This window comes from Megachile rotundata, chromosome 1, assembly GCF_050947335.1.
Source record: "Megachile rotundata isolate GNS110a chromosome 1, iyMegRotu1, whole genome shotgun sequence".
Classification (NCBI taxonomy): domain Eukaryota; kingdom Metazoa; phylum Arthropoda; class Insecta; order Hymenoptera; family Megachilidae; genus Megachile; species Megachile rotundata.
Window position 1 is genome coordinate 11,530,879 of NC_134983.1, and position 12,684 is coordinate 11,543,562.

The 12,684-nt window shown below is 34.2% G+C and overlaps 1 protein-coding gene across 3 annotated transcripts in view; it reads right to left on the reverse strand.

Annotated features, from left to right (window-relative positions):
* Pde9 (phosphodiesterase 9) overlaps positions 1-12,684 on the reverse strand; it is a 167,880-nt gene that overhangs the window by 13,655 nt on the left and 141,541 nt on the right. For all 3 annotated transcript variants that reach the window (XM_012280684.2, XM_076536120.1, XM_076536129.1), the window contains 3 exons: positions 1,140-1,377; positions 603-989; positions 19-270 (listed from right to left, as the gene is read on the reverse strand). In XM_012280684.2, the coding sequence (XP_012136074.1) occupies positions 19-270; positions 603-989; positions 1,140-1,377 (877 nt within the window). The remainder of the gene's footprint in view (positions 1-18; positions 271-602; positions 990-1,139; positions 1,378-12,684) is intronic.

Here is a 12,684-nt window from a genome sequence, read left to right on the forward strand (position 1 = left end):
AGCCGGTAATAAAAGTACCTGCAGTTCCGGTAATAGTTCCCCGAGGGCCTCAAAAAGAGGAAGTAAAACGAGACCGATGAAACTGACTTGGGACGAAGGTTTTGTTACTTTGTCACGATCCATAAATGGTGTCACGGGAAGTCCTTCGAGCTTCTCTGCGTCGCTCTGTTTAAAGAACTCCTGAAGCAACCTATCCAGCCACGGTTCTGCGACTTCCATTGGCCGAGCCTCGTTGCTAATATCTGCCACTTTAATCAAGATCATCGACAACTGGAACAAACGAAAATTTTCATGTAATAAAATTTTCAATCTCGTACTTTCATTCAAGACATTTTACAAAACGGAGTGACATTTACAAAATCGAATTGCAGAGAATTAATTAAATTTTAGTAGAAGGAAAGAAGTCGTGTTTACATTTAATTTAATTAGAATTTTCAACTTCGTCTTTTAATCAGATTTCCAATTCTACACCTTTTACAGAACTGGTACTAAATTGAAACTTCTTTAATCATTCAGAAACGGTAGATAATAAAAATTTGTTACGATTTCTTTATTTTCGCGAAGTAACTTTCCAGCGTAGCTGATTAAAATCGAGGACTCACCAGATTGATATGGGCCTTGTTGGTGTAATCGAATTCCGGGATGATGTCGGTGAACTGTGCAAGGATTTCGTTATGCCTGGCCATATCCGTCGCGAGGATACATCTGATGATTCCTTCGCGAACGATTCGATACGTCGTATTGTCCAAAGACGCGAGTATGTTGCACTCGGGTGCTTCGAGAACACGAAACGCCACGGAACAATGGTGGTTCTCCAGAGGCGAAATATCGTTGTATCGCAAAGCCAACTCCGTGCGAGCATTAATTTGATAGATGTTGTTGTATCCCGGATGATCCAAATCGTGGCAGATGCACGAGACAATCAATATGAAAACCTCGAGATCCCCGATACGTGACGGTAGATCCACCGCCCACGCTATGGCGTACATCTATAAGAATTAATCATTACATCCTAACAATTCGACAATGTTAATAATCCATCTCTTAATGTCCATCTCGCAGCAACGATTACAGTTTTGAATTCCAAATTTTATGTGGAAAAATTTTCCAAATAAAAATTCCTTTGCCAAGATACTTGCCATTTGCGCCACGCAGAAGCAGTGCCTGAAGTTGTGAAACGGCACTTCGTTATAATTGTTATAAACTTCATAGAGGAAGTTCCTCAAGATCGGTAAAGGAATGTTAAACTTTTGAGGTAGGTCCAGCTCGATGAACATCGTCTGCAACATCAGCAGTAGTTCTTCGTCTTCCCACTGTCGTGCGTCAAAAGCTGGCGAACGCAGCCACTCTCGAACATTAGACGACACTGATACGTCGCTGAAACAAAATTGCAACACACCTATGATGGATACTAATAATTTAACACGTTGAATAATACGGTAGTCAGAGGTAGAACGTCTTAACATTATGTCGAAATGCAAAAAATTTGTTGTACAATTTCATAATCAATTTGTCTGCTGTACTGCGCAAATATAGACACTGCTGTATTAATCAGGTTTGGATTTATCTCTGTGAAGGTTCTTCTAGCTTGCAGAGACTTCTATTTCCTTCTCTTAGTAATAACATTACTAAGTAGTAATTTTTGTATTATTGTAAATGAAAATAGTTTTTAGAACTCAGATATAATTTCAAGGAAGAGGTATATTAATTTTGGTAAAGTAGGTCATAACGAAAGATCATACACTTATGGCACAAATTTCTATTCGATTACGTTTTCAGATCGAGCAGAAAGAAAAGCTGATCTTCGCTCAAAGCCTCCAGTTTCTGTGAGCGTCAAAGCTTTGCTTTGGATTAATCAGATTGATATGTCATCTCATCGGAGTACGGTTGCTGACGACCGTCAGTATTTTGTGGGATGATGGGCTATCTGCTTATTGAGCTAAATCAACATAGAGACTGATGTACGACGGATTGGAATTACATTAGGAATGTATCGATTTGTCGGTATAATGTAACACGTGGCCTCCAAGTACAGTCCATTACAAACAAACAATTAATACAGGAATCACAAGGCTATAATCGAAGACAAATATCACTGAGTACTTAGAATACTTTACTACCAAAATTAGTTTGCAATTATTGAAATTTGTATTTGTCTGTACATAATTGAAGCTGTTACAATAGAGAGCTATTTAGCTCTTTTGACATGAAGTAATTTCATGAATAATAAATCAAACAATTTGAATACAAATTAAATCAAATGGTCTATGATACTAGAACTACTTTTAAATTCAGCAATAGTGAGTCATTCAGTTCTTTTCACATGAAACAATTTCATGTATAACAAATCTAACAATTTGAATAAAAATTAAATCAAATGGTCTATGATACTAGAACTACTTTTAAATTCAGCAATAGTGAGTCATTCAGTTCTTTTCACATGAAACAAATTCATGTACAACAAATCTAACAATTTGAATAAAAATTAAATCACATGGTGTACGATACTAGACCATCGTCGCATGCATGTTTATTTTTAAATTAGAAATGAATAAAATAAGCATCAAATAACATATAACTCCATCTCCAGAAAATAACAGATATCAAAAGCAACAAAATTGTAATATAAACAGCGAAACCTGAAACCAGTGATTTTGACTGGTATTAGTGATGTTCTCGCTGCCATAACGAATCTCGCGTTCAATGTATCAGAAGTAGCTTTTCGAGGATACGTCTGTTGTAGTCGAAGCAATTTCCTTGAAATACAATTACAACGTGCTAAGCAGGAGCCGATGAGTCGAGATCAAGGCAGGATCAAGGAAATCAAGGAGGAGCACGTGGTAGCACAGACCGCTAATTCGCAATCCACATTTAGCCTGCGCATCAAATCGCGGTACGCGATAATGCTCGCTTCTGATGCTCGCCATTATAAGCCGGCAATGGCAGGTTATTACAGAGATAACGGTAGCTTAATAGCATTTCGCGGTAACATGACAGAGCCTGCTACCATCGAGGATCATGAAATTCGATGAAATCGAACAAGGCAGGGAAACAATCTTGCAGACCAACTAAATACACCTATAAATACATTCATTTTTACTTCATTTACATTCCTTACATTGTTCCTTGGTAACATTTACCCACTCTATATATAGATTTTCTAAAAATAGCATTTCATTAAATCCAACAGTACCAATTTTTATGTTCAACACCTTCGGAATTTCTGATAAAATGAGGAGCTAAAAGTTTTCCATTTTCAGCACTCGTAATGTCGTTTATTTATGGGACATTTCTTAAACTTTATTTATTTTATGTTGTATACAAAGTATTTAATTGCCATCACCGTCTCTCAAGCACCTCTGGTAATTCGATATAACGCTTGCGAGTGTTAATCATTTGTGGTTAAGTTGATTATACGTAAGGTACAATTTCTCTGTAATTTTTTAAAAATCTATATTCTATTAATATGACTATAACTGTAGTACACAAACTTCATATCGACCGATTAGTACATTAAAACTTACTCGTAACTATCTTTTTTTAAACACATAATTTACAGCAAATTTTTGAAACACTTTGTACAGTTTGTTACCAAAATGTGTTTCAAAATTACGATACTTCTTTACTTCGTTTATTACTTCAATTATTTATGATACTTCTTTACTTCATTTATTGCTTCATGTATGACGCAAAATAAAATTTTCATTAACGAATCTTTTTCACAATACAAATTTTGAGGAAAAATTTTCCGGTATTCTCGCCCGAAGGCAGGTTCATTAGAGAGATCAAAATAATTACAGGAGAGTTTGATTAATATTTTCGTTTTCCCGTCGCGCTATAATCCCGCTATTCAATCGAGCTTCGATTAAACCGATCCATCCATGAAATTGGTAACACCGTTCCCGAACTACTCCCGCAAGAATCGAAGCATTAAAATCGGGAAGGAAAAAAGAAATGCGCCGTCGAAGCTGCTTTATTTCCCGAATCTCTCGCAGCGAACGTATTTCCGTACGGTTTCTACGAATATCGATTCGTGGCATTTGCATTAGGTGCGATCGATGTATTCACATACACGGCACGTTTGCTCTCGTTTATTTGCCTTGTTTCCACGCGAAAATCGATTGGTGTTTGTTTTTGCAGGTGCGTTTTTTTGCCCCGTGAGAAAAGAACCTTTTGCGAACGAAAACTGCCGTTCACCGATTTTTATCGAGGAATGACCCTTTCGAGGAGTGCAACTTTAGATAAATCTATCGTTTGCAAATATTGGAACATGGAATTTTAGATAGGTATCTGTTACTGTTTATTAAAATGAAAACTAATTCAGAGTGCAGATTTTTTATGATCGTTTAAGATAAATATTAGAGAACATCGAATTCAATATGTATTCATAAATCCGCAACAGATGCAATATCAAAACCACCGTTAAAGTTTGTAGCACCCCGGGCAAAAATCGATATTATTGAAAATATCGACAGTACACTGCCGTTTCGCGTGTGTCCTTCTAACGATGTGCACTGTATTTAAATTACCAAATTTCGCAACACGGAAAAACTTCCCCATTTTTACGTTTCCGGCAATTTTTGTATTTTTCAATTGTCGATATTTGAAGTTTGTATGTTTCTAAATTTCCATTTGCGATATTGAAATTTAAAAATTTCTAAATTGTTTAACTTTTGAAGTTTTCAAGATTTTAAGCTTTCAGATTTGTAAATTTGTAAGTTAGAGAATTTTTTAATTTTACACTTTTACATTTTTATATTTGAAACTCCCAAATTTTAAATTCCCAAATGTATAAATTTAAAAATACCAAATTTGTAAATTCCAAGCTTGCAAATATGTAAATTTTAAATTCCCAAATGTGTAAATTTAAAACCCTCAAATTTGTGAATTACAAACTTCCAAATGTGTAAATTTCAAATTCCCAAATGTATAAATTTAAAAATCCCAAATGTGTAAATTTTAAATTTCCGACTTGAAACCACCAAATTAAAAAATTTGCAAGCAAAAAGAACTGAAAATTGAGAGAACAATTTTCAAACGTATTCCGACATGTTTGAATACCATAAAAGTAATGTAAGTGTATAATTTAACATAAAAAATGTTTGTACAAATTAGACATACGACGAAATTTGATTTCCCAAGGGAAACCACACCAAACGTAAAATTTCGTTTTGAAAATGAATTGTCTTACTAGTTGAATCAACTGATCCTCCTTGCAATTCAATTTGCGCGTGTAATTCCGCGTAATCTTCATGAAAATCCCACGGGTCGCGAACTTAATCGCTCACAAAACGATTTCAATGTTACTCGCATTGCGAGATCATCTCAACGCAGATTCAACCGGGAACGCACTATGGAATGACCTATATTAACGAAATGGGTTTTAATGTGGAGGTATAAAAATTTATGATACAGAAATTAAGATCGAATTGCTTCTTTTATGTGCGCGAATATAGAAACAAAGATAGAACTACAAAATGAAATTTAACGATAAAGTTTACCGACAAAATAATTTAGTAATAACCATCTTTATGTACAATAACTATGAATAAAATTTAAGATTATACTATTAAAAGAATTTTTTATACTGAGTGAACTCAGGTTATACTCGACATAATTTTTAAATTAAATGCTACATACGCAAATGTTACTTTAACATTTAGCTCATGACTTTTAAGATTTTGCTACAAAAAGACGTGTGGGAAGTTCGCTTCTCGTACTCTCGATAGAGCTGTATTTCTAGCGAAATTGCAAACTTCCATAAGGTATTTTTAAAAGAGACAGTGTAAAAACTCCGCCGTGTTTTCCCATTTGTGTTAGGTTAGGTTAACACGCGTTTTATATTCAAATATTCCACGAAAAACGTGGATCTTGTTAAAATCATTGGACTCCATTTTTCATGTGTGCGAGGTACTATTTCCATGGGGGAACAAAATTTTATTCGCATGTTCTTGGATATGGTATTCCAAATTTTGGAGAAATGGATAACAATGTATTTAATCTTATAGACATACACTTTTAGGTTATGTTATGGTTAGGCTAGGTCAACTATAAGTATCATAATTTTAATAATAGTATTATTAATAACAATCATTCATAATAATAACCGGTACTATTAATAGTAATAATAGTATTAAAATTTCAAGATTTATCACATAATATTAGAAATCTATAGTTTCGTGTGAAACGTCGACTTCAGATGAAAAAACATGAAACGTATTAATTTTTCTGTTCGAATATTTTCGTGTACCCATGTACATCAACTTCAACAATGAATATCATAATTTGAATAATAGTATTATTAATAATAATCATTAATACTAATAACAGGTACTATTAATAGCACTAATACTCTTATAATTTAAATTTTACCACATAATATCACGAATCTACAGTTTCATATGAAACATCAACTTTAAACAAAAAAAAAATAAAAAGTATTAAATTTTCAGTTCGAATATTTTCGTGTAGTCATGTTCAAACGATAAAGCACTTTGCGAGCAGAAGATTTGCCGTGTTGTTCGTATATTTCATGTCACTTACACGACAAGCAAATTCCCTTTTTCAATTATCTCTTCTAAGCCGCAAAATTCGCGATTTATCAACGTTAAATCTCCTACCTGCAATCGCATCACGAGACACCGGCATTATGCTCAGAAGCTGCAGTTTCTTATTTATAACTTGACATTTAAATGTCTGACAGGAACATCAAAGTTTCTCGGTTATTAAAACTACACGGAACGTAACTGGCATTTCAAGCATGTACCGCTTTATCGTGAACATTATTACACGGTGAATGAATCGACCACCATTTAACGTTTGTTCGTAATAGTCTAGCCGATAATTTATTAGCTTCGCGTGAAATTTCATTAATCAAGTAATCGAGACGGACTTTCCCTGCGATATGTGTTGCGTGATAAGAGCAAATTGTCAAAATTGATATTTTAATTTTTGCTTACTTTGAGCATCGCAAGTTTTATTGTGACTTCATCTGACATCTTAGAAATTAACCCTTTGAAAGTATTTCTGTTATAAAATAGTTTAATATATTAAAGAATTTACTAGAAGAAAATTTAATATATTCATAAATTCGACAAAAGAAAATTTGATATATACAATAAAATGAATATTTAGTATATGTGATATCTTTCTTCTTTATTATCAAAAAAATTCAGTTTTGAATTCTTTATATTGGAATATTTTGTTAAGGTACATTAATTTGTATTGCAATATCCATCGCTTTTAAACGCTGCAAATTTTCAGAACAAACGAAAGTGGATTTCTTTCAATTTATTTTATGTCTTTCATTACAGAAACAATTGTGTACCGCATTACATATCTAATAGTAAGAGCTTTATTACTCGTTCCCAGAATTTACTGCTCAATCTGACTTTATTTCTACTTTTATGACACACTAAATATAACAAAATGAAACCTTTTAAATTGCCTCAGAGAAACTAACCTGTTAATATTTGTCTCTTAAAAGAAATATTATTTTACTATCTGTTAATGCATCGTTCATTCTTCTTTCGAATTATACAGTATTTTAATATTAAATCAGTCTCTATAAATAATTGGTAATAATACAAATTTTTGCTGAATATAATAATCATTGAAAACAAATTGACAATATTACAAAAATAGCAAACAATAATGAACTACATTATTTTCGATAAAAACATATTCAACAAATTTTGACAAAACAAAATGTTTCTAAAAATAAAAAATAATTTTTAACAATAAAAATAACAAACAACAAAACGATAAATCCTATTGTTTAAAATATATAGGTATTCGAAAATTGAATGTTCAATTATGCTGCAAACTGCACTCTCCAAAATAATTCCGAAGGACTTCACTTTTAAACAAATTCCACATTATCTCGCTAAATCAAAGGAATAACTGCTTTTGTTATCATAACCAGATTTTTCAACTCCTCAAACGGTTAAACGAGTTCCTGGAAACTGAAGGCACTCGGTACTATCAACAAACAGAAAATATTTTTGGTTATTCACGACTGGCTCAAAATGTTCTGCACATAACTTTTGAACTTTTCACTCGATGTTCAGTTAACTGAATCAAGTTTAGTTATTTGTTGTCAGAAACAGAGATTAAAATTTTTGCGCAATTCTACTCATGCAGTTTTTCCAGGAAAACTGTAATTTAAGTTTTCTTTTTTGAAACATTGACGGTCGCATGCGCTATTGGAATAGCATACAGGTACTGATGGCAACCCACGAGTTGGCGAGGGAGGCTGACGTGTTTGGAAGAGCTACGGCACAATTGGTGAGAATAGAATCTGTACGTTCTTGAACCTCTAGACTTACGAATTTTTATATTTTTTAAATTCTTACATACCCAAATCGCTATATTTGTAAATTCCTGCCTTCCCAAATTGGTATATCCCCAAATTCCTACATCCCGAAATTGCTACATCCCCAAATTGCTACGTTCCCAAATCACTATGTCTCCAAATCCCACCATTCCCAAATTCTTACGTGCTCAAATCGCTATATCCCTAAATTCCTAGGTCCCCAAATTTCCACGTCCCCAAATTCCCATGTCATCACATTCCTATGTCCCCAAATTCCCATGTCCCCAAATTCCTACGTCCCCAAATTCCTACGTCCCCAAATTCCTACGTCCCTAAATCCTACCATTCCCAAATTCTCACGTGCCCAAATCGCTTTATCCCTAAATTCCTACGTCCCCAAATTTCCACGTCCCCGAATTCCCATGTCCTGAAATTCCTACGTCCCCAAATTCCCATGTCCCCAAATTCCTACGTCCCCAAAACCCACCATTCCCAAATTCTTACGTGCTCAAATCGCTATATCCCTAAATTCCTAGGTCCCCAAATTTCCACGTCCCCAAATTTCCATGTCCTCAAATTCCTACGTCCCCAAATTCCTACGTCCCCAAATTCCTACGTCCCTAAATCCTACCATTCCCAAATTCTCACGTGCCCAAATCGCTTTATCCCTAAATTCCTACGTCCCCAAATTTCCACGTCCCCGAATTCCCATGTCCTGAAATTCCTACGTCCCCAAATTCCCATGTCCCCAAATTCCTACGTCCCCAAATCCCACCACTCCCAAATTTCTACATCCCCAAATTCCTACATCCCCAAATCGCTACATCCCCAAATTCCTACGTCCCTAAATCCCTCTATTTCCAAATTTCTACATTCCGATATCCCTCCATTCCCAAATTTCTACATCCCTAAATCGGTATATTTCCAAATTGCTACATCCCCAAATTTCGACACCCCCAAATCTCTCAATTCCCAACCTCTTACATACTTAAATCGCTATATCCCCACATTCAGGAGAAATATCTTCAAATCCAAAAATCAGTGTCTCCTTAAATCGCTTTATTCCCAAATCCTTACGTCCCTAAACCGCTACACAAATTCAGCAATGTAAAAAAATTTGACAACCGTATTTTTCGCAGAAAAATTCAAAATCTTTTTCGATTTCAATGGAAAGAGCTAAAATTTTAGTTAACAATCTTGAGATAGCTTAAGGAAAAAATTGTAAAAATGCCGTTATTTCAAAAAGTGATATTTGTTCACATTTTTAGGATATAAAGTGATTATATTTGATAGTAAATCGATGTCAAATGGGTCATTTCACCCAGTACGACTGTCAGGAGTTAAATTTGATAACAATAAGTCAACAAATATTTTATACCGCATACATTTTCTTTTGTGACAGAAAAAATGTAGAAATAAGGTAAATAATAAATCGAGAAGCATAAAGTTGTCTGCGGTTATACCCTTGGGTGTTTTATGCTTGCTTTTCCCTTATTTCGTTCAATAACGTGGTCTTCTCTACTGGTTCGTTTTCTTTCAGGAATTTATAAATTGCATAAACAAACAGAGACGCATACAAGATTTAATGGGAAACTGTGCTCTATAGCTAAGTAAAAAGTTATAACGAGAAAAGTATAAAAATGTCTAAGTTAAAGATTACATTTGATCAGTATAGCGAATGTGTTTTCAGAATTTCTGAGTTTAGATATGTTTTAATTATCTAGTTCGATAATTTAAAGAATTTTATAAAATATTTTATAGAAAATATGTACAAATTAAATTACTTACTCGAAAATTTGGAAATTTGTATATTTCTTAAAATGGACACTTGTGAAGTTCAAAATTTTAGAATTTCTAAATATTGAATACTTAGAATTAAACTTCCTAGAATTAAACTCAAAAAAAAATGTACAAATCTCTAAACTTCTAACGTACAAAACTTGAAAACCTCTAAATTTCGAAACCGAAATGTTTAAATTCCAAAATCTGAAAATTCCTAAGTTTTCAAATATACAGGATGTCTCACAACTCGTGTAACTCTCGGAAAGGGATGGTGGGGGACGTAATTCTGAGTAAGATTTTTCTTTCTAAAACTGGGGTTTGAAGCTTCGTTTTTGAGTTATTAAGCAAAAACACAAACCAATCAGAGCGTGAGGATTACGCCCCCGCAGCCATTATGCTCGAAGGCGTCGCTCTCGCGTCTGCGCACCGTAATCCTTGCGCTCTGATTGGCCCGTGTTTTTCTTTAATAATTCAAAAACGAAGCTTCAAACCCCATTTTTGCAAAAAGAAATCTTGCTTAAAATCACGTCCTCTACCACCCCGTTCCGAGAGTTACACGAGTTGTGAGACACCTTATATAATACTCTTATTAAAACAGAGACTTTCTGAAGTTAATTCTAGTAAGTTTTCATCGAAAGTCTATAAATCTGTCTTGAACAGAAAAATATCTTCCATTATACTGAAGCAAGAAACATCATACTGACTCGACTAACGGAGCGGCGTAGTAATCTATAATCTTCTTTCAAACTGTCAAATTCTATCGAGTAAACAAATGTTTTCTCTAGAAACAGTCGCTAACCTAACTTTTCCTTGTTCATCGATCAATAGTTTTCCAAAGTCTTGCAGGAGTACATCAACTTTATAATATTCGCTTCACGGGAACAGACAGGTAATATATATCCTGCTAAACTTGTAAAATATATTATAATGCTTGATGACTTCCTACCAACGGCAATTCGTTTGTTTTTATACTTTATGTTCAGTTTGATCAGTTTTTGTATTCTTGTAATTTTGTTAGCGTGTATATTAGTTTGTATTAAGGTTTATATCAAGGGAGTTGATAAAGAAATGAAACTAAGGAAATTGGGAGTTTGGACGTCTTGGGATACTGAAATTTCAAATTTGAATAATCTTGATACGTGGTAAATTGAAAAGTTGGGAATGTAGGAACTTAGAAATGTAAAAGTTTGGAAATTTAGAAATTTAGCAATTTAGAAATTTAGTAATTCGAAATATTAAAAAATTTAAAAATTTGCAAGTTTGGAACTTCGAAAATACATAAATTTACAATTTGAGAATTTAAAAATATAAAAATTCGAAAATCTACTACTTCTAAAATATAGTAATTCATTGAATCTGTAAATGAATCTACAAATTTGCAGGTTGGAAACATTGGAAAAATGGGGAATACAAAAAAGTTTAAACCGAGAAAATTAGGAATCTGAAAATGCAGTTTCATGAAAAGAGCCCTCTCAACGCTCCACCGTGCACCATTTCGAGTGGTTCCCGTTGCGTAACGATTTATCGAGTTGTCCCGATACACATCATTCTTTGCCGCACCCGTCAAGCATGAATCAATCGATGCACTTCGAGCAGCAACGAAAACGATAAAATACGCGAAATGTTCTCGTTCTAAATACGACACCGACTGAATTATTCATTTCGAACTTCTTTCAGAAAGATCTAACAAGAAAGATTCCCGAACACGATCTCCACCAACTTGCAGCTCAGAAATTGCGATCAAGTTTCACCGTGCACAATTTCAAACTTTTCTGTGAAACGCATCTTGAACGATGTTATGGCATAGAAATGCTCTGTTCCGAACATATGATAAAAGGGTTGAGCCAATATTCGAAACTCGTGGTGCTGTTCTATCTTGTTTATGTTAAGGAAAGTATCGATAACAGGTGCTTGGAAGTCTCGATATTATGCAAGAAGCACTATTTATTCACCGTAACAAGATCCTAGTGAGTGTTATAACAGAGAACCAGTTCTGTTCACGGAAAATGTACGTATACGAAATATATGCGGCTGACTACACGTCGACTTGTACTACTGCAGGATCGTAAACTCGCGGAAATACTTATGACGCACTTTGAATTTTGTTAGGTCGCATGTTACAGCGAGGGGATTCTCGGTTCAAATTTCTGGCGAAATAATAGTTTAACGATTTTTCGTTTCTTCACATTTGTGGTTTCAATTTCTTACAGCAGTAATAAGATCCTAGGAGTCATTCTGACGAGTATTTTTTTAATTATTATTAGTCACATCTGAAACCCTTAAAGCAGCAGTAGAGTCCTTTGCAGTTTTCTCTGTCACGGTATTTGCTATGGTTACTTTATGGAAAATTCATACCCACTACGTCCTTTTCCATATTCGAATTTTAGCTAAACCAATAGAAACTTAGAAACTGTTTTTCCACAATGTCACAAAAATTGTACGCCCACACCTAGCTTTTGTGAAACGAAACATCGGAGACACTCGAGTTATCAAGTACCTTGCAAAATAAACTCTAGTCGCTCGAAGCCATATTTTCATTTTCAGACTGTACAATTTTGAAAGTCAGAAGTGTCGAGACTTGAAAATTT